This window comes from Nothoprocta perdicaria, unplaced genomic scaffold (assembly GCF_003342845.1).
Source record: "Nothoprocta perdicaria isolate Ctin4 unplaced genomic scaffold, notPer1 scaffold_168, whole genome shotgun sequence".
NCBI classification, from domain to species: Eukaryota; Metazoa; Chordata; class Aves; order Tinamiformes; family Tinamidae; genus Nothoprocta; species Nothoprocta perdicaria.
The window spans coordinates 432,062-459,886 of NW_020454849.1; the positions used below are offsets into that span (position 1 = coordinate 432,062).

At 38.8% G+C, this 27,825-nt stretch overlaps 1 protein-coding gene across 1 annotated transcript; it reads right to left on the reverse strand.

Annotated features, from left to right (window-relative positions):
* On the reverse strand, window positions 1-27,466 carry GDA (guanine deaminase). Its single transcript, XM_026035826.1, has 14 exons — window positions 27,355-27,466; window positions 22,382-22,470; window positions 20,499-20,670; window positions 16,295-16,382; window positions 14,951-15,056; window positions 12,309-12,336; window positions 10,745-10,852; window positions 8,221-8,328; window positions 6,333-6,430; window positions 5,510-5,577; window positions 4,856-5,002; window positions 2,392-2,510; window positions 1,304-1,331; window positions 1-549 (listed from the first exon to the last, which is right to left on the reverse strand). Exons 3-14 carry the CDS (start codon window positions 20,658-20,660, stop codon window positions 479-481), a joined length of 1,131 nt encoding a protein of 376 aa, XP_025891611.1. The 5' UTR covers window positions 20,661-20,670; window positions 22,382-22,470; window positions 27,355-27,466; the 3' UTR covers window positions 1-478.
* Window positions 27,467-27,825: the final 359 nt, after the last annotated feature.

Genomic DNA, 27,825 nt, shown 5'->3' on the forward strand with positions numbered 1-27,825 from the left:
CCAAATGCCACTGAGTTACACTATCCCAGGCTCAGTGATATTAAGGCAACTGCACTATTTCATGACATTCAGTGTTTGGAAAATAGATTTAGTGGTAGTGGGGAATTTGGTGGGGTTTTTTTTGAATTGAAATACTTTAGAGACAAGGAATGTTTCATTGCCCATCTTAATACTTCCTACATTATTATTAAAAGGAACAGTAGTTGTCCTATTTAAAAAAGATATTTACCATATCTCTTTATCAGTGCACACATGCTATTTTCATAGAGAAATTTATATGCCTTCTTCCTCTTTCAACTGTGACAGCTTTGGTAAAGTAGTTCTTTGAAGGTTTAACAAACTTTCTAACATTTGCAAGTTTTRAAACATAAACAGGAAAAGTAATGTCATTCCTGGTAATCAGGCACGGTKTTTAATGAATCTTTTCCAAATCAGCTGTAGAACAATCAGCAGAAYGCTTTGCAGAAGTGAAATGGATTTATACTGAACTTGAAAAAGGAACCACTTGCTTTCCGGACACATATACTTCAGAAATGTTCCGATCATCACCTGAAATAACACAGTCAAAAGAAGTTTGCACATAAATCTATGCACCAATCTATTTCCTGAAGTGATGTAATCCTCAGTTTTTGAATAAATCATTTTCACAGACCATTTCCTACGTTTCCTAAGAGGAATAATCATRACCTCCACAAAGATCCATAAATATTATAATAGCCATACTTTTTTATAAAGAAATAAAGGGTCTGCGTTCAGCTTTTGCAATAAAGGCATGCATTTTCTATATATTTAGAAGACTCAAAACCTGAAATTATGTCTGTACAGAAGATGCACTGCTGCACAGATGTACCTGAACTAACCAAGGAACCAGCCTCTAGTAAAGATGTGTTGGGATATTGCTTTGCCTGAACTAACTTCTGAAAGCACAAAAGCCTCAGGAGAGATCCACACAGCTGTGGCCAGAGTTGACTCCAGAATATCTGCTGAGCACTATGATATGCAGCAAAGCTCTTGCTCCAGAGAATGCCACAGGAAGAATATATAATCTCTTAGAGGTTTTGGTTTTGATTTTTTAGGCYTAGACAGCAATTGGTCGGCAAAAGTACTTTGTTCTAAAAATAAATTTGACAGTGCATCTGATAATGTTAAACAAAGTATTTTACTAGGTCCCAAAGGACAAAACTTGCACTGTTTAATTCTTACTCAATACTTATAAATAAATGTAATTTCCATATCATGTTAGAAGATCTTTAACATACAAAACAAAAAGTGAATTTTTTATCAGGCAAGGATCAAAACATACCTAGATAGAGGAACTTCTGGAGAGTATCCTGCAAAAAGGAGAAAAACATTCAAAATGCAGTAACTGTTATGCCAAATAAATTATTTAAAGTGTGAAATTGTGCATAACAATAGCTTTCCTAAAAAATGATTAATAACTGTAAAAATCAAAAGTTAATGTGCAGGTTTTAATTTATTTTCAGTTTGGTAATATGTCTCAGAATGAAAATACTACACATTTGGACAGTCATTAAAAAATACATGCGTAAAACATAACACTTCCCCTTCCTCATGTTTAGAGTTCTCAAATAAACSTACTGCTATTGAAAAATGTCACAAAGTTGTAAAGACTTTTATAGTCCCAAGAATTTGGCTTACTCTCCTTTGGCTGATGTTGTAAATTCTTTTTTCTTCCAGAACAACTTCATTTAGAAAAAAAAAAATATATATAATTCAAGAGTTTAATCTAAATTTAATCTAATGCAGATTACTGTGATTGAATGAAGTTAAGGAACAATTAAGTTATGCCACTGTTTCTAAGTCAATGATGGCCTTCACAACACAAGCAATAATAAGCATCAGTGAATTCAAATAACTGTCTTTCCTTACATTTTTTTAATCACAGAAAGACTTGGTTTCAGAAAGTGTCCCTACTGAATAATACCAGTAGTGGTTATATTTTTACAAAAACCTGTGCTTTTAATTCAAATTAGCTATACTGAGTTTTTGTTGAGCTTACAATATCAATATAAAGGCCACCTGGAATTTGACGGAATTCAAAACGTTAAATTCGCTTTCTTGGCTGCTATTTGTCATTGTAATTAGCTGGCTCCAGTTGCCAACTTGAGCTAATAAAACACACATTAAAATGTTATATGCATTTTTTGCTCATAGGGAAATATGACTGTCGTTGTGGCTAATTCAATTCTGAGTGTAGTTCTGTATTGCTTGAGTTGCAACACAGAGAGCAGTAGTGCAATAACATCCCGTTCCTGTCACTAAGACTAAGACTAATACAACCAGAATTACSACAGCCTCATCAGGACTATCACAGCCCCTTACCAGGTTATTTTCAACAATTTATTGGATCATTACCCCTGCTTTGATTACCTCAAAAGCATCAGAAGAGAACAAGTCAAAAGGACTGTCTGAAGCCTTTGTGTTTATCAGCAGTGCATCAAATTCTTTGCCAACTTCAAAGTTTCCAATCACATCTTCTAATCCTAGAACTGAGAACCAAAACAAGTTTACAAACAGGTCTTCAGTGAAAGCCTGGCAACTTGCTTGAGAAASTCATAAGAAAATACGACAAGAGTTTAGACTGCAATAAGGAAAAGTCTGAAAATAACTGTAATAGTAAATATGCCAACATCTGAGTTCTTAAGCAATTTTTCAGTAAAAATATATATCTTTAGGTRAAATGATGAAGGACAGCTGCTATGCATAAGGGAAATCTGAATAAAAATTAAACCCCTTTTTTAGTTTTTGTTCTTTGAATGTTCTCCCCTAGTTCTGTTATGTACAGATCAAATGCATAAACCACTATTTTTTGCAGGTAAATAGTAATTCCTCACAGTGCAAAATCCYAGAAGTTCCACAGGGTCAATAAAATAAAGTCAGATCAATAGTCAGCTATACAGTAATGCTCACCTTAGCAGCCTAAGGCATGCTACATTGTTGCTTGCAGGGTAACATATAATAAGAATTAAYATAATTTATTATTATTTGAGAGCATAATTAAGGCTCATCAATAAGCAAAAGTCATCTCCAGACCTGAAGCCCCCATGGCTAATTGTAACGCTTCTCTTATGGTAGAAAACTGCATTATTTACACTGCAAATGAAACATAATGATGAACTGTATGGTTCATTATGACCTCAATATCTTAGGTCTCTAAACACTGGAAACTCAAARTTTCATCATAGATGACTGATCCTTCCAAGAGCTTGTAACAGCTAAAGAGATGCCTTTGCATCTCCTTTRAAATAACTTGGCATGTTTTTATGTTACAAAGTATCTAAACATGAAATCAAAATCTCCCATTGAATTAAATTATCAAAGGAGAAACTAACAATAATAACCACATAATTTGTTCCTTTATTTTTAGATAGCACCTGTTTGMAAAACAAACTTCAGTCTTTAACAAACTGTGTGTGAGACAGAAACTTCACAATTCCATGTATTTACACTCCTCAGAATGGTGAAATACCAGCTCTGATTACTTAGCAGTTCAACTAAAAAGATCTCATATTCTTCTGGGCTGTGAGCAGAATGCAGTTTTTAGATTAAACACAAGAGGGTGACAAACGCCCAGGAGACTCAGCAAAGCAAATTATCCCAACAAAAATGCGGTCACATTTAAACTTCTCATAACTCTACGCATCCAGGCTACTTACAGGATATACCAATGATTTTATTTTAATCCCTTTCAGAAAGTAATTCAGTAAGGATGAAATAGTTCAAAACCACTACATAAAATAAATACATGACAGTACTGTGAATTCCAGAACACRGATAAATGAGACACAAGAGCTGCAGAGAGGGGAAGAAGCCACAAGAAAGTTAGCAATTTTTGAACTTTTTCCTTTCTGTATCTGAATATACTTATTCTTGCCTTTAATTAGCACAGTATTTATTCTGGGAAATTATTTCCTGCTTTGTGTCCCCTGCTCATTTTCTTTCTTTCTTCTCTGTCCCAAATTACACCCTGCTGTTCAACTGCACGCCTGAGAACTTGATGAAATTTTCATTACAACTTTCAAATTTTCATAAATGCTTTCAGTTTCAACTACCTGTGTTTTTTGAAATCAGCAACAGAAAAAGCTGAGGAATAGTAGTGGACACATTTCAGCTAACCAAAGCAATTAGGAATTTTTAATTATGTGTAAWTTTTTACCTATGTGTAGACTTTTTTTTTCCTGTTATTTACTTCAAAATCATACAAACTCCAATAAAATTTTGTTAATTGTATAAAAATCGACTATTAGTGAATACTGATCGTGTCAGATATGATGAGTATATTTAAGATGCACCTGCATCTTAAATGATCGTGATGCATGTGCTGCTTAAGCWTAAGGCTTTTGTTTGAGGGGTGATTTGCATCATATTTTGTCCTGCTGAAAAGACAGTCACAAGTCAACCAAGGCTGCAAAAGAAGAAAAAAACGAACAGCAGGTGACAAACATGAGGCATAATTTTGTTGTAATTTCACAGTTTTTCTTTTACAGTTTGTTGTTCAGCAAAGAACAAAACAACTGGTGTGACATGAGAGAACAAAAGATCCAGGACTTTTTCAAATAAGATGTAATATCTTGAAAAATCATTAAGGCTCTATTATTAAAATTGTCACACTATGTCACTGTCACAGAATGCTTTTCTGAAATCAATCTGCTATTGTTGAAAGACTAAAAGAAATCTCTTCTATCCAGCATATGCATTACTGATCTTAATTCTAGCATGAGAATATCTGTGAGTTCAGCCACCTTTGAAGAAAAAATAAGAAAGACAAAGACAGGGAAACAATACAAAAAAGAGCTATAGTTCCTATGCACACTCTAGAGAAATTTCTTCTTACCTTGGCTTCCTCCTAGGGTTGCTAGTCGAAAAGCTTCTTCAAGAGTTAGTCCTCTTTCATTCACTTTACTAAGCAGAAGGGCATTAGATGCCATCATTGTTTTCCTGATAGCATCAAGCATGGAAGCTGAATATCCACCAGCAACATCTAGGAGAAATCAGAATCTTAGAAAAAAAATTTGGGAATAATTCTCTGGATTAAAGTATTACAAGCTTTAGTGAAATGTTACAAAGGAGCAGATGCAGTGAATATGAAAAGTTTTATTGCTAACCAATATGGCAACATGTAATTCCTAATAAATCACAGAACAACAGAACGGTTGAGGCTGGAAGGGACCTCTAGAGATCATCTAGTCCAACCCCCCTGCTCAAGCAGAGACACCTAGAGCAGGGGGCACATGGTTGCATGTGCTCCTACATACAAAGTCATGCAAAAAAAAAGGCAACATAGCCTAAAAGAAATTTGTGAAAAATTATAGTTCAGGCTCTGCTTATTTTCATGACCGAAATACTAGTTTCTTCATTCATTCTTGTATTTTTTTAACTTTTTTCATTGATTGGAATCATGCTGACTTTAAAATACAAACATGCGGTATGTTTTTGTATCTTTGAATTGTTTTCAAAAAGAKAACTGTTTCTATAGCAAACTACAAACCTGTGCCAAGGCCAAGCTTCACATTGTGTTTCAGAACCTTCTGTACATTTAAGATACCACTGCACAACCTGGATTGGAATAAGAAACATATCTTGTATGATACATATAGTGGAAAGTTTATTCCTACAATTGAATAAGAGTAGGGCTTTAGAGCAGCTCTCAGAATACATGGCAAATTAAGCAACAGTSCTGTTTTCATAAGCCTAAATTCTGTTTCTTAATTACTGAACATAAAGGAAAAATTCTTAATATAAAAACCTGATAGGTTTATAGGTATCTACTGAAAAACAGAGCTTAATACTTTAGGGAAGAAAATGCATATATAATGTAAAGTATACCTATGAGATGGGAGCTCATTTCATGAATCCTTTAAGCTCTGGTATGTCATCACTAACAGATACTGATTACATTAAAGGCAAAACCATTGCAAACATTTAGCACACTATCACAGCTGGCCTCACATCTGCCTAACAGCATTCTTGAAATGTATCCAGTCATGTCATAAAAATGTCATAAGTCTACAAAAATTCCCAACACAAGCATACTTTTAAGATCACAAGTGTACTTTTAGGAGAACAGGAGACAAACAGAATCTGTCACTGATGGAAGAGTCATAAAAGAATACAGTTCAGAGGAAGAAATATTCCTGTATGTAATATTGCACTCACTAGTCAGTCTGAAGCATACCACGCAGAAGTGCTACTACTTCTGGTGGAATGAGCTGCCCTATACCTAGACCTGTGATTACAGGCTAGACTGACAGCACTACGTGAACAATAGCTTTACCTAACAGTACTCTCTTTTTTTTTTTTTTTAAACTTACGAAGAATTAGAAGTGGGACAATGTGAAATTGAAGCTCCGCGAAGATTAAAAAGTTTCAGTTCTTCTTCAGAAAGATAGCAGGCATGGGCCATCACTGTCTAAAAAGAAACAGAATCRCTGATTTACTCGATACTGGATTGCTTCAGTGCTGTGAATTTTTGCTGCATTGCTCTGAATAGCCCAAAAGACACCTGTCTCCTTCAAGAGAAAATTAATACAATAGTAATTTCTTGGAGTGAGATGAGAAAAAAACTACCATTAGTTTCAGTATACTTCACACCRTATCTTAAAAGACCTCAGTCCCCTTGCTTTCTTTTTTCCATTTCTGCRTATAAAAAGATGCTAGATCTTGACTGATTTTTAAGAGTTGCAAGGAACAACAGGAAGAGTGCTGCAATTAACACTGCACTGTTGTAATCTTATCATGTGCATTTTACAGCTACAATAGAAGATGCCTACACCCTTATCCTGTGTCCTAGATTTTCTCTAAAAGTTCTACACGAGGCAGATCTCCTCTGGAATATTATCTGATCCATGAAGGTTAACTTGTTATGGAAATGATTAACAACTCTTCCCTCGCGGCTTACTTTGTTGATTTAAAGGTAGGTTCACAAGCAGTACTCACAAAGCACAAGAGATTAAGATAGTATCTACTTTGATATCTACTTTTGAAATCTRTTTTGAATTACGTAACATGCTGAATGCCTACTCAAAGGATATGACAGGGAGACAGCTCTATTAGGCAATCTGGTGATATGTATCAGAASTGCTCAAGGACTGTTCTCACTGAATATATCCTGATCACATTGTATCTTTGCGCTCTCAAGTTCAAATGCAGCTCAAAATCCAATGACAGCCATAGGCAATGACATATTAAGTTAAGCAATTCTGTATGTTATCTGCTGATCTCTCTAGAGCTCATGGGGTTTTGTTTGTTCATTTGTGTGTTTTTGTAAGGGAAGTATTTCAGCATTAAAATGAATTTCCATATTAAAAAAAATTAATTTGATGTCTTACATTTTGGGAAGAGTCCTGTTATTTTGTTATGCTTCTCTCTAAAACAATGCTTCCTCAAAGAGCCAAGTAGCCTGGCACCAAAATGCACCAGTCATAATTTTAATCATAATTGTTAGTGCTATAAAGTGATACAAAAGTTTTGACAGAACTGGAAACTGTGTTTTAGCAGCACTGGTGTTCTCTCTACTATATTTATGCAACAACTTAGCATGTACAATACTGTTCAATAAAAGAGAACTTAGTAACATTAACCTAGTTAAGTAGCTTGTATTGACTTTTCCAATTAAAAAAAAAAAAAAGTTCTATAAATATGTGATTTATGGGACTAGATTTTCAAAGGCAGAAATGGGAATTCAATGTTGAATTCTCATGAAGTTTCTGTGTTTCTGAAAATTTTCTCCCAGATTTTTAAAYCACTATAAGCAATCTGACTGTAGTTAGGTGTTTATAAAATATCTCCTGCCTGGACTTTCTGAAATCTAATACGATCTGACTTTATACTCCAACTACTACGCAGAGTGGGGAGGCATTATATCTGTCTGCTTTTAGACAAATTAAAACTTAAATTAATTTCAAATTTTCAGGCCAGTACRCCTCTGTCAGTATTTATGCACTTGAAACTGCATCAGGGATCATAACCTGTCTTTATTKTTCCTCTTTATTAAAATGCTTAGGAAAAGCATTGGCTTATCTAAAGCTGCAATATCTTTCCAATACCAACACCTTTGTAATGGAAAACCTAAGTCTGGTTTCTTTCCATTAGATATATCTACAAGTCCTGAACTAGACAAAGAATACTTTTCTCAGGCAACTACAATTCATCAACATATTCTGCACATGGATAGACCTGTTGAAGGTTCTATGAAATTACCTTGCTGGTAAGCAGTTTGTTTCTATCATACACTTCAGTGTAATTCTGATAGTCWGGAAACAGGTTCTTCACAATTTTAAGTTCTTCTTCATTCTCACTTATATGGCTCTGCAATAGGAAAACTGCATGATAAGTATAATTATATTCAGCTTGTGTTCAAATATAGCTAGATTGTTAGTCTTAGAACTAAGCAGACATTGAGATCCAGTCCTTGAATGTTTCTACTCCCACTAGAGGATCCAAAAGACTAGCTGTTTTATTCTGTTAAAAATGATATGGAAAGGAATGTTTAGACAGGACATCCCAGAATTATGGTGACACAAGGACACTACCATACTGCCACTGCTGGGCACCTTTTGACTTTGGCTGCATGACATTGATTGCCCCATTTATGTCACACTCACCTTTCCATTTCTTCCCTAGTTTAAAGCCCTCCTAATGAGGTTGGCCAGCCTTTTGACAAAGACATGTGTACCCCTCTTGCTGAGGTGGCTCTTATCATTCCCCGCTAGCTGGTGGTCCTCCAGCAGAGCCCCTTAGTCATGGAAGGTTGAATCCATTCTCCTCATTGTCAGGATAGAGAATACCACTTGGACTCCCAGACCTTTGATGTCCCTTCCTATGGCTCTGAAATCCCATTTTATGTTGCTCAGTCTCCCCATGACGTCACTACTGTCCACATGAAATAGTAATAAGGGATAGCAGACTCCTGGACAAGCCTTGGTAGTCTCTCTGCAACATCSCTTATTCAAGCCCCTGGCAGACAACAGACCTCTCTAGATAAGGTGCCTCCATGCCCTGCAGATCGGTGCCTCCATGCCCTGCAGCAAGGAGTCACCCACGATGATYGCTCGCCATTTCTTCCGGATGTTCCTTTTCTCCYTAGGGGCAGCAGCTCTAAGGTGCACACTTGACTGCCTTTCTGCAGACAACCTCCAACATGCACCTTGGTCTGTGACCTCATTTGTCTGGTCTTCAACATCCAGGGCCTCGTCCCTCTTGAACATGTCACTCGGGGKCAAGGTGGGTCGGGGAAGGGTTCTCCTGTCACCTCCAACAGGGACCTGTTTCCGTGGTGGTTCATCATTTGATACTGTTAATTCTACCCCCTCCACTCTAGTGGATTCCCAGATAGAACTGGGGGATTCTCTGGGTGCCTTTCCTGGGACGACTGCAAAATGCAGCTCCACCAGCCTATCTCTCTCTCTCATTCCCTGACGGCCCTCAGTCTTTCCRCCTCCTCCTTCAGCTCCACCACCAGGTCTTCCACCCGCTCACACCTAAAAGGCAGATGTCATTTTCACTGTTCCCTGACAACACAGCCAGGGACCTGGACTGCCGGAGTCTCACAGCCAGAGACCTGGACTGCCACGTGTTTCCATGGTGGCTCAGTCTGTGATGTTACKGTCTTCCTGATGGAAGCTCTCTGAGGAGTAGAGACCATGGCATGAACTGATTTCCCACCAGCGGGAGAGATTGTGGCGGGAGCTCTCTTCCTGAGCCGGGATGAGGCTCCCTGCACGCTGCCTGCTGCTCCTGCCTGCCTCCAGAGCGTGCTACGCTCTGGTCACTTGTGCTCCCCAGAGGTGCAATTCAGGTTCCTGCCTTTCCTGCTGGCTCCGCACATGCTGAAGTCAGAGCCCACTGCAGCCCGGGGCCTGGCGCAGCTCGCACGGAGTCGGCGCTGGGGCTGCCTCTCGCTCCCTGTGCTTCCTCGCTCAGTGGCTCTGGACACAGTTGTTCATCCCTAGACAACGTGCTCCAGAGCGGGYGTCCACTCCAGAGCCTTTCCCTTCGAGATGTTATCTTCAAGATAAAAGGTATCAGCCTACGAAACATGCAGCCTTGGAACTGGGCAAAATAACAGGTAACTGTTCCACATCTCTTCACATAGGTTGAGTAATTCCTGGTCTGAGCTAAAAATATGGCTCATCCTGAACTGTCAGTGGAGTATGTACCTCCTGTATTCTGAAAATGACCTGCCTTGTAATGATAAATGATCTTAACAYAGGGCAGGTTAAGGATTATAACCTAGAATTATTTAACTAAAAAAAAAAAAAACTCAAAAGCTTTAATTAGCTTTTTGTTAACCAGAGAAACTTTATCACACAATAAATTCTCCATCTATGATAATGATGTTACACATGATAGAAAGGTACCTAATTCTTTTATCCACTGAAACGTGCTTTGCGTAGAAACAGTAGGAGGCAGCAAGACACAGATGAGCAAGCTTGGAAAGTTTGAAATAAGAGAGAAATCTATAGCAAACTAAAGGTTGCTTTAACCTCCAATCCTTGCTTTTGGTCTCCTAGTAACCACATGTTGGAGGCTGCTGAAATTCTAGCTACAGCTGTCTCATTCGCAGTGTAGGTCACAGTGATCTAGCAGAGGACTATCAATAATTTCAGAGGAATTTAAAATACAGAAATTCRGAAGTAACACAAGTAAAGAGGTTTGCTGAAAATATGAACAATTGTCTGGTCTGTGCACAACACCGAAATTATACAGAAAACACAGAATTTACCTGTACATGGAGATCATGAGTCTGTGCTAAATTGCCAAGTGCTTGCAGCAGATCTTCTGTGCAGGAAGGGGCAAAGCGAGGTGTTACTATGGGCTGTACCCTTGGATACTGAAAATACCAAAGAGACATGCTTAAGATTGTACATATGTATCACTAACCACAATAAAGAGCAGAATGAATGACAAGCATTTACACAACAACATGATTTTGTTTGTATGGCTCAGTCCTTGCTGCATCCTTTGTCAACATGAACAAATAATTCACACAATCATTTTCTGACTTTTACTAAAGACGCCATCATAGGAAGAGAATTAAAGCTTTTTAGCAAAATCATTAAAACTGTTTTTAGAAAACAAGCCTTTCTATTAGAACTTCCTTCTTCATTCACTGAGATTTTATCCGACCTCAACAAAAGCACTGAATGCTTTCTCAATTTGCTGAGGAATTAAGTAGGCACTGAGAGAGATGAGCAGACTTTCTTCTCCATGCCTCATATGCCTCACTTTTGCCTCCATGAGCCTCAAAACAAGTCTAAGGGCAAGAAAGAATGCAAAACTGCATATTCTGTAAAAATAAAAATGTCTCCTCCTTTCTTGCTCTTATCTACCAATAACAGCAATCCATCCTGTCACTCCAAAGACAGGAAGATTAGTGATAGGACCAGAAATGCTATGCAACTATAAGACAGTGGAAAAGATACCTGRACTATACCTGCAGTTAAACAGTTAAACTTTTCACTTCTGGATTAAAGTTTTCATTAAAAAATAGACAAATAGACAACTGCATTATYTGCCCTCACATACAGGCAATACTTCTTGTCACTATGCACCTGGCACTACTAGAGGAAAATACATGATAACGTGGTTTGCAGTTTCTTATCCTATCTCTCAGATACAGAATTTGGGGAAATTACTTCACTTACTTTTGCAGCTTAGGCACTAGACTCTAGACATCTGTTCTTGAAAACCTTGAGATACAACCGCTGACAAGCTAAGCTATAGAAAACTGAAGGCTGMTGAGAAAAGAATCCCTGTGTGTAAAGAGTCATACTATATCTGCAGAATTTCTTCAAACACACTTGAATATATGTRTTGATCAAAATAGTATTTTGGTAATAAATTAGTAATTTAATTGAACCATAAGGACATCTTTTTTTTTTTTGGTGGTAAGATCTACTTTTGTTAGAGTACTTAGATACACCACAGAGCAATATTTCACCTTTCTTTAACAGAAAAGCATCCTTTGTAGGAAGCAGAGCGTTTTAAAGGGAATAAAAAATATTCACAGAACATTATTTTGCAGTGGTCTGACCACACAAAACTGACTTTATATGGCTACAAAGCGATTTCTCAACGATTTGGCTAGCAGAAAAGTACGTGCAGATTGAGAATTGATTGGCTTATTTTTACTGATTTGCCTTTAGGACAAAGTTTATCMGTGGGATTGGTTACTCCATATATTCATATGAATCCGTAAGGATAATCCAGATAATTCATAAGTCATTCATAAGTATATCCACATATCCATGAATACATAAGTGAATASAAGGGAGAAATCTACTTACCTTCTTTTCTAGTAGTTCTTTAACAAACCTAAGAAAARGACAGAAAAAAAAACTTTAAATTTTCATGTATTTTATAAATTAAGAAAAACATAGAAAATATTTACTTGGGCACTTTACTGAGCATTTCATACATACATCAACTATATACAGAAAGCTGGGCCAGATTCTCAGGTGAAATACAAACAAGAAGCACAGCAAATATGCCAGCTGTGAATTTGACCCTAAATAAATATTTCTTTTTTTTATTTTTAATAATTAACTCTAGACATGTGTCTTTAAGTTCTCAGCAGGAAATAAACACACCTTACACTAAATTTGCTGAAAACGAAATTGTATGCTACAGCAGCAACATTAGAGAAAAGCACTTAAATTTGTCTGTACTTTAAATCAGATCGTTAAACGTATTCTATCATTTCCCATCCTATTTTTAAAAAATGCTGCAATATTTCTTATCTCCTTTGCAGTAGTTGCATATGTTGAGATTTAAATTTATTGATCTCCTTCTATCGCTTAAAACATTTATGCTTAAAGCATAAGGAGTGTTTATATTATTGTTACTGCATAAACTACCTACTTCATGGAAAGTACAATATAGTTTCACAAACTTCGTGGAACAACATGATCTACATGGGAATCTCTATAAAAACTCTTTAAACAGTCTATATGGGTAATATATATGAATGAGTAAAACATTCTCTGACTTTGAAGAGAAGGAATGCCCTGAAAACTTGCATGTGCCATTTACACAAAGAACCCTCAAAAGCTGTCACGAAACCCTGAGGACAGGATTCCTGTGATTTTTTTCAGATTGACCGAGAATCCAGATTCACAGTATTGTACCCAGCACCCAATGACCTCCTGGAAATGACAGGCCTGTTTCTGCCTATGACCAACGGCATTTGAACCCACCACTGCCTAACTCTGAAAGCCAAATGGCAATGWGAATTAGGTTTTTGTCCATCTGTCTCTGTTCTAATGATTCACTTCGTATAATAATTAATTCTGTTCACTGAGACAGAAGCTAGATGGTAAGCACTGCTCTCTCAGATCCAAGACTTCAGCACAGTTATTTTCATTAAAAGTATCAACATAATTTTCATACCAGAAGAGTCTCCTCTCTTTCCCTCTCTCTGTATACACATAAGTAATGTATGTGTGTATATATATGTATATATTTACACATATATACATATARTTATATATGTACACATACACACACAGGTGTGTACTCTACCCTTGTTGGTTCATACAAAGAAAGAAGGATGCTTTGGTTCAAAACACTGCAATTTGTAGGCGAAGAATTGATTTTAATATGGGTTCATGGCTTCCTCTTTTTAGATGACTGCTCTTACAAGCTGAATATAATGTATTTTAAATTTCAATTATCCAACTGTATATTGATCTTCCTCTCAGAAAGGAAGCAGATTCATATCCTTAGTCTGAATTTAGATTAAATATAAAAAGTACTTGAAGTTGTGTACTATCTCCATACGTAAGTTATAAATATTTCTATAGATTGACTGTGAACTACTGAAATCAATTTTATGACACTGCTAGATCACATTCACTAGGTTCTTGGGAGAAAAAAAAGAAAAAAAAGGAAAAGAAATGGCTTTTTGTGGAAAAGAAAGAGCTTCTTCTTCCCCAACATACTGGCAAGGTTCAGATGTGACGGAAATGAATTCTCCTGTCTAAATGCAACAGCTCTCCAGTGTAGGACAGCCACTGAGCACCTGTATCACCCTCTTCCAAAGCTGTGAAACACTTGTTGTGCACATAATACAGAATGTATGTTGTACACATACAGAAGGATGGAGCGGTGACACAGACAGGCATTTAAAGGAAATGTTCACATCATTCTCCAGCTTTTTTTTTTTTTTCAAATAAAAAGATCATAAGTAGAAATTCTGATGCTTTCAGGACTATTCAGCAGAGCTGACTGTACTAATTAGGCAAGGAAAAACAAAAATTGACAYCATATAAACAATATAAATATTTTAAAATAGGTGTAAAAATAAACACTACTAATCCATGACACTTTGCAACTTTAAATATGTTTTACTGGCATTCTTCTAACATTACTTGCAAAAATAATGTCACAACTTCACATAGGTAATGGTAATGTAAATATTTGGTGGCATATTTACTTTTTGAGCTTTATAGCTGAAAAACTTTAAAAAGTATGTAAATATTCCTCTAAGCATTTTTGTTGGTCTGCCTAAGCATTTTCCAAGCACAGACAAGAAAGATGAAACTTAAGACAGCAGATTTCTATACCSAAATCACAGCTTCTTCTCTAGCCTACAATAAATCCACAGGGCATATTGTCTCAGTTTGGTTTTCGTTCATTCACTTAGTTGGATGTTGCATTAATTTCACAGATGTTATGTGAAAAGACATAAGAACTGGAGCATGTTTAAAATGGGATATATAAGGGTTGACTCTTACAGCTTGAATAATGCCTAAATGGTGAAAGGAACAAGCTCAATGATTAACGGGGGCAGAGGAGCTGCTTCCCCCCCATACCAGGTCACATACCCACTACAAACAGAGCTGTGCAGGAAAAGGTGAGACCACAACAAATACAACAAATACAACAAATACAAGTTCTGAAGGCAGCACTATCAATTTAATCATCTTACCTCTCCGTCTCTTGGATGGAATGAACAGTAGTCTCTTTGTATTGTGGAACACTGTCATTCAGATCCATACAAACTTTGCCAACAAAAGCTCTTTGACCAAATTTATCTGTTGCGTAAGAAAACAACATTCGTCATTCACTCATTCTCAAAACCTCCTGACAGAGTTGGTATTGAAATCAACATAGCAAATTCTGTCCCAGGTAGTTCATTAAGAACTGACAGATAGACCGTCTTTTCTTCAAGTAGGGACCATCCATGTGACTTATAGARCCAAAAGGGAAAAGAAAAAAAAAAGAAAAAACACATACCATCATGAACAAAAACATTTAAATAGGAACTCTCCTCTTCCACATTAGCATTCAGTTTTATAAGCATTATAATTAGCAATATAATTGAGAATTGGACTACTGTTATTTAAACACAACCAGAATCCATAACTGTAATATCTGCAGGAAATCACTGAGAAGCAGAGGATGAGAAATGTCTCCTCGTACAGAAAAGTGCAGGCATTAAAGTACAGTAAGTTTAGCAGCTGAGCACCCTGTGCTGAGAAAACACATGAAGACATCTGGAAAGTCCTTCTCCCTAAGCTAGAAGGAGGATTGTAACATGCTTCTCACGTGACTTTGGCTGGAGAATATAATCAGAGTTACTTCTAACTCATTTCTTGAGATCTGTAATTGTTATGAATCAAAATTCATATGTAAAATTTAAAAAGAAGGCAAGTAATATTATTTTTTATGCACTTAAACATGTTTGTACAGTAGATCCCCTTCAATGTCCAAGATGTTGAATACACTACAAAACCAGGCAAGCTACAAAACTACTGATGGAAACTGAGATTCCCATTAATTCACCTTCCTTCAGAAGCAAATAAAAAAAAGAAAAGAAACGGCAGGTGTTTTTAATAGTGGAAAAGTGGAAGAAATAAGATTTGATGCAACTCCCATTGTTCTGATTTTGAAGGGTGTGCGCAGATTTTTGATGCTGATTCCCAACTGAAGCTTGAGGGATGCAGGTGCCTCCTGCTATTTAGCCCTTTGCACCTAAAACTGTGAAAGGGTGGAAGAAGAGCAGCTCCTTTAGCCCTAATTTCAGTTCAGTTTGCAGCTGATTACAAACAAGGAATAGCAGACACAGAAAGAGAGAGCTAATAACAGAAGGAGAAACATAAACAAATGAATGGGGGTAGCTGGATTGGATTTTGGGGACAAACAGTGAAAGAGAAAATGAATAAAAAGAATGAATAAAGATTCACAGTTAATCTAAAATGCCTAAGCTTTRTTTGCTTCACGTAATAATAGTCTATACAACATCCTTCAAAATTCATTCTTGCAGTCTTACCTATAATTTCAGCGAGGAGAAGGGAAGTATCTGTATGAATTGTTGCGAAGTAGCAAGCTGTAGTGGTGCCATTCTTCAGAGTTCGTCTCTATAAAAAGAAACCAATTTCAACTGTCTGGGGAAAAAAAAGTAGCCAAGCTGCTGAAATACAGAACTGGCTGTCAGTGACTTCAAACTGCAAGAACATTTAGTTATTCAACAGAAGTTGCAGTGAAGTGGAAAAGTAAAATATAGTTTTTTAATTTTATAGTAGCTTTTTAAAATGTGAATACTAATAAATAGAAAAAGTCCTCTTTGAACCCTAAATAGGTTTATAGCAATGGTGAGACACACAGAAATGAGTCTTTAGCTTCCTCGGTCAAACTGGTCAAATTCTGACTTATGTCTAAATCAAATTAAATTTAGAAATACCAATGACTSGTCATCTAAGTAACTCCATTTAAAAAGATTGTCTGATTTTCACAGTGAAGCAGTATAGATCTAACACTAGCAGAACAAAGTTTCTGGGAAAAAGTAATGACTTTGATTTGCCCACTTGAATAACGGGGTGTTCTGAATAGGACATACTGGTTTGCAAGTTGACAAACCCTTCTTCACTCCTGAATGCAATTTAACAAGATTCAAGGTACAGCTAAGCTGAGAACAGAGAGGAGAAACGGAGGGTGGAGTGGAGTCAAKACACCATGGCCAAACTCTGTGGTACTCCCCAAGCTGAGCCACTGACAAACCGCACGGTAGCTGCCCAGTGGGAGATAAGTGATGAGATGTCCAGTACTGAGCCAGCATGGGTGGCAAATCACTCCTTTTGGAAGAATTTTGCTTGAACTTTGCTCATTATAAGCTCCTTATAATATTAAAACACATCCCCATCCCAAAAGTTACCCGCTCCAAGGGATGACCCCTCCTCACTGAGTGCATGCTCCAGGTTTTCCATTGACTATACCTCTAAATGAAAGCCATTTAGAGGTATAGTGGCCAAGAAGGCCAACGGGATCCTGGGGTGCATTAAGAAGAGCGTCTCCAGCAGGTCGAGGGAAGTGATCATCCCCCTCAGCCCTGGTGAGGCCACATCTGGAGTACTGTGTCCAGTTCTGGGCTCCCCAGTACAAGAGGGATGTGGAGCTGCTGGAGAGAGTCCAGCGCAGGGCTACCAGGATGATCAGGGGCCTGGAACATCTGCCCTRTGAGCAAAGGCTGAGAGAGCTGGGCCTGTTCAGCCTGGAGAAGAGGAGGCTGAGGGGGGACCTGATCAGCGTGTATAAATACCTCAAGGGAGGCAGTGAGGAGGAGGGGGGCGGCCTCTTTTCAGTGGTGGACAGGGATAGGACTAGAGGAAATGGCTTCAAACTGAAGCATCGGAAGTTCCACAGGAACTTAAGGAAGCATTTCTTCACTGTAAGGGTGACAAAGCACTGGAACASGCTGCCCAGAGAGGTTGTGGAGTCTCCTTCTTTGGAGATCTTTAAAACCCGCTTGGATGCAGCCCTGTGCCACGTGCTCTAGGTGACCCTGCRTGAGCAGGGGGGTTGGACTCGATGACCTCTGAGGTCCCTTCCAACCTTCAGCATTCTATGATTCTATGATTCTATGACTTTTTCACCAATCTATAACAACAGTAAGTATGATTACAGTCACTCAACTCCACCTGAATGTAAAGAAAAGGTATAACAGGYGAACTAAGGAGGAAAGAAGAGGGAAGATTCCATCACAAATTTTTCATTGTTTGATGGGCTGATCCCTCTTTCCTCCTCTGSGGACAGAACACCACTTGAGGAGACTTAGAAGTCAGAGGGAAGATTCCATTGTAACTTCTGGGATCAGTCAATGGGCTGAAGTCCCTATCTTCCCCTCAGGACAGGACACTGCCTGAGGAGACTTGAGACCAAGAGCTCTCTCCCATCTTCTTGGGGTGACTGATAACTGCACATTTGTACATCAGAGCTAGCTAAAAAAACCCACACTGCAGTAGAGAATTTCCTGTAACGACATCCGAAACCTGGTTTGTAAATGTTTCATTTAAATAAATCACGTTATTCATGAAATCAACTACTTGTTTGGAAGGCGACTGGACCTACGGTCAACAGACTGCTGGTGAATCCAACACAGCCAGAGTTGAGCTTGTAGCTGATCATACTATTGGGGAACTTGATTCACTCCTAGGGAGGCGATCAGACCTAAAGTCAACCGACTGCTGGTGAATCTGATACTGCCAGAGTCAGGCCTATAGCTTTCATTATGTCTAATGAAACCTAAAAACATTTTATTCCATTTGTTAGCATAGAGAATTGTCTTTTCCAAAACTTGAGGGGCCACAGGAGATTTCAGTCAATATTCTGCCAAGTTTCAATTGATTCTTTACTTTTAGTAGGCATAGAAAGTTTGCCGGAAACACAGGATCAATTTGAAAAAAATCACTGTTTTATTTTCAATATGAGGATATTTTTCACAGTAATKCAATTCTTTAATTCTCATTCAATTTTGGTCTCAATTTGTGAAAACAAGATTCACAGTTCTATTCCAAATTTTGTGAAAGGTTACTTCTACTTATGCTTTTTTTAATTCACTGCCCATTTCCTTGTTCCTGTATCACAAGTCTCATGGTGTAACTTCTGGCCTACATTACCCAGGTCATTTGTTCTATATACTTTTATCTTATTCCTCATCTGTCACCATCTGCTAAACACATCTGCTCTTTCCAGCCACTCTTCCTAGATTTTTCCTACCTCTAATCTTCACCCTTTTCCAATACCAATCCTTTCTGAGCTCCTCCTGACTTTTTTGACTCTGCAGGCAATGTTCATTGCAAGACTTTGGCACTAATTTATAAAAATTCTTCACATTTTCAAAGTCTTTTATCTTTCAGGACCATAGTTGCACACCTTTATGGCAATTAAGTCACATGCAAAGTCATTCAGTTTTCTGGCTTGATTAAGGCTAAAGAAACTTGACTAGGTAGTTTTCTGAATATTTTTTACCAATGAGCTGGGCTGAAAACACTAGCTATCTAGACAGCTACAACTAATTTTGATACACTTGACCATAAGATTAGTATTAGTAATCTGCAATAACAGGGGATGAAGACACTTTCCTGACACTGTGCTATTTGATACCCATAGGCAAGTAGCTAACCATTGCATTCAAGCTCCTCCGATTAATTTCCATTTTTCACTCATTCTTTTCCTGGTGATATTACTAAATATGTGTCACAGTGAACACTGACATCATCTGAACTGATGGAAACTGAATGCTAGAGTATACTTCTGGAAGGTGAGTTAATCTGTTTCACATCACTCAAGTYCTATATGTTGGGTTGCTAAACTCATGACCCAGATGTTCGTAACGGTTCTTACTATATTAGACTGCAGAAGGACATTTTTTTTTTAAGTCTGTGTGGCAAGGAGATTGTAACTAGCTATTTGAGACTCAGAATGTAGTGACTTTCACAACACATACACTCACAGTATTAGACAAATGAAAGAAAGCTTATCTTGGCCACGTCAATCTGCTGGAGATGTATGAGGCTACTTAYTAAAGGATATTTTTCAGTTACAGGACAGAATCAGTACTCAGCAACCTGRCCTACCTGTTATTTGCACTTCAAGTGGAATTTGACCTTTAAGTCTTTATGTTGCTTAGAACCCGTGCAGTTTAAAACAGTCCTTCTCCACTTAACACCACAAATACTATCCAAAGACTTCAGCTAAAGACACTGTGGTGAAAAGAATTCCTGCTACAGTTCCCTCAGCTGCTTCCTCAACTTGTTCAGAACACCCCAAATCTGTTAAAAGGGAAAAGCCTCTCCTCATGCCATACAGTTTTTGCCAAAGATGTGTTCACAACTGGTCTTTTGCTTATTAAAGGTATTRCTTCTCTCAATTATTTCTGAATTGAGTTTATCAGCACCAGCCAGTACTAGCAGCTCTGACAGCAATCTTAAATATTTGTGCACGTACCTGGATAACAGAAGAAAAAAAAAAACTGTAAACAAGATGATGTGACTAACCTGTCCTATCAGCAATCAGCAAGAGAACAAGATGGGAACTAGTAAGGGAGAGTCATAGCCGGCAATTAGAACAGTGGCTATATGGTATTAAAACATATATTCTCCTATTCCAATATTCTCCTATTTCTCCCAAACTTCTGAAAACATATATAAATGCCAAATCAAATAAATAAAAAAAAAAATTACATTTGCAATACTTACAACAACTCTGGTGTACACTTCTTCTGCAAAATCCTTATCTTTGAATTTGTCTTCTGTTGGAAATGTGTAGGTAGTTAACCACTGCAGAAGAGGTAGATCTATTCTTGTACCAGCAAACGAATACTGAGGTGCATGAATGTGTGTATCAACCAATCCCGGCATGAAGAATTCACTAGGCAAAAAAAAAAAAAAACAACATAATAGTCCAAAATTTCAAACATTTTTTCTAAAGTAAAGATTCTGCTTTTGACAGCAATTTGTGAATGAGAATCACCAGAGAAACAGCCAGGACTGAGAAAACTCATTCTTTCATAATTACTGGGTCAATCCCAATTTACTCCTAGATTTTAGCTGCATGAAGCAGTTGACTTCATATAAGCTTCATATAAGCAGTTGACTTTATTATATAGACTTACATGTAAGTAATAGAGAGGAAAACAACGAGGGACTAGAAGTTAGTAGAGGAGCATGATGAATCCAATTAACGGCAACATTTACCAAGGGTAGATACCAATAAGCCATGCCAGGCTGACTTCATAATAATTAAAATTACTCCACAATAGAATATTCCTGAACAAGAGAAGAATTGGCCCACTCTTGCTTTCTGGTATACATTTGAATACATTTAGGTGACAGATAAGTATATTTACAATACAGTAACTTTCTACATCCCATATTTTTCTATACATTATATATGTGTCTACACATGTAATCCATCAGTGAGGTACAAAGTTTAATGGAAGAAGATTTACATGTCTACACATGCAGATGAAGATGTTGACAAAATAATGTATTCGGTCCTTTGATAGTAAAGATATTGTTACTGTGAAACTGTAATACAGTTCACTATGCATTATACGTGTACTAACAGGAGTGAGAATAACATTATCGGGAAATCACTGTAATCAGTTAGTTGTGTGCTGGAACTCCATATATATTATATTTCTCTCACTTAGCCTGCTTTCTCCCTGACTACTGAGATAACAGTGATTTCTTCTTTTTATAAATACTCCTCTTCCTATATGCTAAAAATGCTGAAAGATCATTCTCAGTCTGATGCACATTCACAGTGCCTTGCATTTCCCCAAGCTATTTCAAATGCAGAAGAAAACATCTCATGATTCATATATTCTGTATGATTAGGGTTCCATGAAAGCCTACAAACTTTAACTACTGAGCACTCAAATGATGTATCATCTCTAGACTTTAAGCCACTAGGTGCTTACAGTTGTGCTACTGAATTTAAAGCACAGCAGATACAGTCCAGAAACATTTAATTTCACCTGAAGAGTGGGGGATTTCTTTGGCTCAAGAAAAAGGAAATACAATTGCTGCAGTACAAGTTGAAATGCAAGGTTCTCTTTGTAGGTTTTAAATCTTCTATATTTTTTAACTAGTTTTAGTTAGTTTTTATTAGAGAGGTTATCAAGGCCCAAACTCTTCAGTTCTGCAATATTTACCCCACTCACATTTTTAAGTGTAGAGTTTCCAACTAGAACCTATTGTAACAGCCCACTGCTAGAACACAGACATACAACACGCACTAAAGCAAGAACGTTCACTTTTGCATGAACAGAAAAGGTCATATTTGAAAACTAAATATAGCATTTTGCTCTGTACAGTATGAATCAGCCAGCAAAATTCACTCGTGGTTGTGTTCTCAATCCAAGAAAAGCCAAAAGCCTATGTGCCATTCATATTCCATGCCTAATCCAAAACACTTGCATCTCGGATTAAGTCTTCTCACAGAACTGAAAGGGAGTTTTACCCATAAAATCAGACTTACAGTTCGTTCTACGACCAAATTTGTTCACATACACTCACATTAATTTCATCAAATGCAATTTGTTCCCTAAGAGAAGTAATCTAAATCAAACACATACTGATTACTCAGTTCTCTTATGTCAGATGCTTTGAATCCCCACTTCTTAGCCAGTTGCTCTTGCTGATCACTTTGCTCCAAAAACACAATCTAAAAGAAAGAAAACAAATAGTTATAGACTTCAAGTATCTCACATTAGTTTCACATGAAAGCAAAATAACAGTCATTATCTTACAACAAAGATTACACATGTCCTAGAAAAAAACGATTTTGCATTGAAATAGTTGTTCTATCTGACTATCAAGCATAATTACAAAATATCTACTCATAAATCAGTGACTAACCCAAACCACTTTTGAATTTCTTGTTTAAAAAAACCCCCTCACTCTGAACTGATACATTGGTGGACCTGCATGGGGAAGCCCCAGTATCCACTACTTCTGTAAGTACCATGTTGTGCTACTCCCTAACAGTAAGGGAGTTCTTGATGAAAGTATATGATAGCCTTAATGGAACATAATTACAGTATTTAAAAACATAAGGGTCAGGTTAATTGCTTTGCCTATGACTGTCTAGTACTGAACTACGTATTTTCTGATTTTCTATTCATGTCATTAACATAGCTTTCTGTTTCTGTAACTGTCCAGAAGGATGAAATAAATTAAGAAAATGCAAATAATCTTTTAATTTTACTAAATGCACTAGAAGCATGCCTATGATTTTTGTTTACTTCAGAAACCTTCAATACTAAAGCCTCATTTGTCCCCATGTGACTTCAAGAGAACATAAATTCTATGGCTGCTAAATGCCTTTGACAGCTCACAATTCTAGCATACTTGTTCTTTTGTAAATTTCATAATGTTTTTATCCACATCGTGACTCTCAGCAGATGAATTCTAAACTTTTTATTTTCTCTCCTACATAGCAACACTAGGCATGACAATTCACCAAGAAACAAAGATCGGTGAGTTTAAAAACGGGAGAATAAGCATTAGAAACCAGAAAAATAATCAAACAATTATGATTTTCATTCATTTCTATCAGAATGTTTGCCAGAGACTGTCAGGATCATATTTTCATTACACTTCATGCAGTAGATGAAGACTCCCTGACCAAAGACTTCATATTCTGGGCTTTAGAAACATTAAGTTCTTGCCAAACCATAATTTTTGCCTGAAACCATCTTAGAGCCTTCTAACTCCTTTAGTATGGTCGTGAGGACCTTGTTCTTCTGTTTCCAGATAGAGGATCTGTTCCACCTTCATGACCGTAGCTTTTAAGGCAGCAATTAAAAAATAAAAAAAAAAGGAAGAATTCGGATAAAGGTGAAAAATAGAAGAGACTATCATATTTAGCTACTATTTACACTGCTGTTTTGTTATATATGTATTATACTACTTTTTCTCCTTTCGACATTTTTAGATAAGAGAACATAAATAAAGGCTGATTACTAAACTGTAGACAATAAAAAAAAACTGCCTAGTTTTTTTAAGTTTAGGTATGACTTTTTTGATTGTAAAGCATTAAGAGTAGATATTATAAAATTTTCAGTCAGAAAAAGACATATATTAAAACCATGCCATGCAAGTGAATACGTATTAGAAATAATTGCAAAAAAAAATGTAGCCCATTAATGTTTCACATCAAGCTGTACACTTGTTCTTTTCAAGAGAAATATTTAGACTCTTCAGCCAGTTCAATTAGTTACATATCTGCAAAAGGATAACAATGCAGACCTGATGAAATTTCTGATGAGCAATAAAGAAAATGTCACTCAGATACTGATGTCAAAATGGGTGCAGAATGACTAATGCTAGAGCTGCTGGGAAAAAAAAAAAAAAAAAAGTGAAAGAGAGACAGAGAGGGAGATACATGAAATACCAGATGGCAAAAGCTGAAAACAGACGTTGCCATGGAAAGGAAAGTGGATATGATAYACTCTTACAGCTCAAATAAATGAAACATTTAAATCATAAAGGAGTTATGAAAATATGTTTCAGGGGAGCTGAACACATGGAACAAATCCTTAATCTGACACCTATTCCATTATTATTAAATGCATYTGTGAGTGAATCAGGTAGACATCTGCATTCTTTTCAGACATAACAAGCTTTGTGGTGTTTATTCTTAACCACTGCCCAACAGAACGGCTTCATCATCCAAAACACAATCCTCACCGTTCTAGGACGCCTCTGTCATGACCATTTTCTAAATCTTGAGTGCTTTAAGGTCTTTGAGGTTCCAGACTTGGACATTTTCCTGGGTGATTGCTTGTACATTCAAGGATAACTGCTTTGCTACTCTAGCAGTATACTAGACCTTCAAACGAGTTCTGGCCCATAGCAGCACAAAGACAAGGGAAACTCTGACAGAATCACTGAAGACTCAACTGACGGAGGAAGCCAAGGGGGAAACTATCACTTGGAGTTAGGCACATCACAAACAGCAGGTAGATCGATGGGTGCTGACACCAATGCCCAACCGACACTTTGCTCAGTTCTGATGTGGACTTCAGAGGCACCTACGCAATAGGGCTAAAGGTTACAAATGCAAATAGTTGAGGTCTCCATATCCCAGCCCCTAGCTCAGCTCTTCGCACCACCAAGCCACCAAGAGATGCTAAACCCTCCACAACCTGTTACTTCTCTAGTCCAGCAAGTGTGCGCTACAGTGAAACCTTAGTGCCTTCAGTCTTCACTTTGTAAATAACCTGGCTACCTTAAGAGGRGAAAGTGAATGATATTGACCAAAGAAAACTCTCCTGAATCTAGCAGTGCCAGTTGTATCCAGATGTTGTGTCTCATTGTAAAGTCCCTCAATGAACATGAGTAAATGCTTCATCCTTCTCTCACCTCCCACACGCTTCTCGTCCTTTTCTAACCCCACAACTGTTAACTGCCAGCAGAAACATGAAGGCCTCTTCTGTCACTTACCATGAGAGATACTGTATTTTTTGACCTCACTATGTCAATGTGAGCTAATGAAGCTAATATGTTTAGGAATATTGCTATTAAAGACACGATCTCCCAGACTGAAATATGAGTCTAGATGGAAGACAGGATCACTTATTAGACTTGCCTACCAAATGATCAGCCCAACAACCAGCTGAGAAGGACCAAGCAATGACCACGAGGATGCTGGTGCCTCACTGCCCCTCTCTGAAGAGCCGCAACTGCAACCAAGTGCAACATGCCTCACTGGCTGTTCTAGCTGGTGTAAGGCCTATTGGCTATGCTTGGCAATACTTAACAAAATGAACTCTTACTCTAYACTTCTTGCTCTTCCCAATCCTTCAGCAAGTCATCACCAAGAAATTCTTCAACAAAAGAAGCTTTTATCTTAATACTGGTTCCATTTTCATGGTATTTATATTTGCAGTACCCTCCTAATATGTCAACATTTAAATGACAATTCRTATTTTGAATTTGACTCTACTTTCTTTACCCTGAAGAATAATATTTTTTTCTAAAATTCCTCAAGAACCGTACCACACTGCAAGTGTTCAGTAAAACCCTGGGTTTGTTTACTTAAAATAATTTGGGTCTCGTACCTGACAAAAATGTTTCCTTTCCTAAAATTGCCCTTTCAACCACCAGCAAAGCACAGAGAACCATCACTTTGGTCTTGGGCTTTTACCAGACAAGTATGCCCATGCTGGATGGTGCTGTGTTGCCATACRGTAATTACATGCTCCTGATATTTTGAGGAGAAAGCAAAGCACATAGTAAGGAACGCTATCTGCCTGTTCACAAAAGCTCGCTGTTCACCCTATGAAAGACCATGCAGTATTTCCCCACGCTGGAATCAGCAACGTGGGGTGCTAGAATGATACTTGTCTAGTTAAATTTAGCTCTTTGGGAGTAATATTGAAATAGTCTGGGTGTATGTTTTGACAATAAAGCTATTTTCTAKCCATCATGTCCCTATAGCACCAGCTCTTCAGTGGCTCCAATGGAAGTTCCACRTGAGGTAAAGCTACAGAGACCAAATAGGTTAAAATTCACTGCATTGRAGCAGTAAAATCATGAGAATTTGCACTAAAAAGAGAAAAAATTCCCTGTTACTCCCTCTGGTAGGAATTTTATTTTTTGCCAAGTGTCTTACTGATAAACCACTCAGTGGGCGCATGCCAATTTAAGCAGAGAAAAGAGTTCCCAGCAAATCCTGCTCACTAGGAGACAAGGAGAGGGGATGATGGAGAGCAGAAATCACTCGCCTGCAGCCTCCTATGATGTTTGCTTTTCAAGAAGACCTTCTAAACGTCTTGATTTCCCAAGGGCACACAGCAGCAATTCTCTCCCAGAAAATCACATTAAAGCCCTGCACAGGGTGAGTTTCTGACGCCTGCGCTTGAATTACAGAATCCAAACCCTTTATGCATTCTGCCCTGTCGCATTTTAGTTACAAAAACAGCCAATTACATAGGTGTGTAAGCTTTTATTCACCCCTCGTAAGCCAAGATACAGCTTTCCACAGGCTTTGCATCGCCTTGTACACAGCTCCCCGCGCGCCACGGGAGCCGTGTGGAAACGGGAGCCCACTGACCTGCAGGGACCGTGAAGGAAGAACTTCAAGTGGAGCCCAAAGCCAGCCTTCATTGCTCCTTGCAGCCTTATACGTACTTTTATTTTTGCGGGGCGGGGTGTTGAGCGGGTAAAAAAGAGGAAGCACAGAAGGCAGTACAGGAATGCGGAGTAGATCCGGCAGTCACAGCCTTTTGTGCGACTTCTGGCATTTATTAACGAGGCTGAACAAAAAGAGCAGCCACCTGCACGGCGGGGAGGAGGAACCCCCGCGGCCCCACCGCTCCGTGTTTCGGGGTCACCTCCCCGGCCCCAGCGCCCGCACGGAGCCCCCAGGAGCTGCATGGGGAGGCAGGAGGGGACCCCGGCCACCGGCATGGGCGATTTGCGGCAAAAAACCCGCTCCTCGTGACCGGCGCCTCCGCGCTGCTCCTCGCCGTGGGGCAGCCCCGCAGCGCCCGCGCGCCCCGTCCCGTGCCGTGCCGTTCCGTGCTGTCCCGTCCCGTCTCACCTTGCCGCCGTGGTCCACCCCCAGCAGGTGCGCGGGCAGCACCTCCAGGGGCGCCTCGCGGCGGGAGTGCACGAAGGTGCCCCTGAAGAGCAGCGCGAGCGGCGGCGACCGCGGGCAGCCCATGGCGGCGGCGGCGGCGCTCGGCTGCCACGCGGCGGGGCGGCCGCCGCTCCGCACCGGCAGCCGCTTCCTGGAGCTGTCACCATTTCCCCTCCCTCCTCCGGCCCCTCTCCGCGCGGGGTGGCGCCCGCCGCCCCAGGGCTCCTCCCGCCGCTCGCCCGCGCGCGCGGGGCCTGACGGCGGAGAGTGCCGCGAAACGGGGGGAACGGGGCAGAGCGGCCGGGACACGGGGACAGCGGGGGCAGCGGCAGCGTGACAGGGACAGCGGCGGCGACGGGGCTCGGCCCCCGCCCGCAGCCCCCGCGGACCCCCTGCCCGGCCCGCGTCCCCCGTCCACTACGGCCGAGTGCC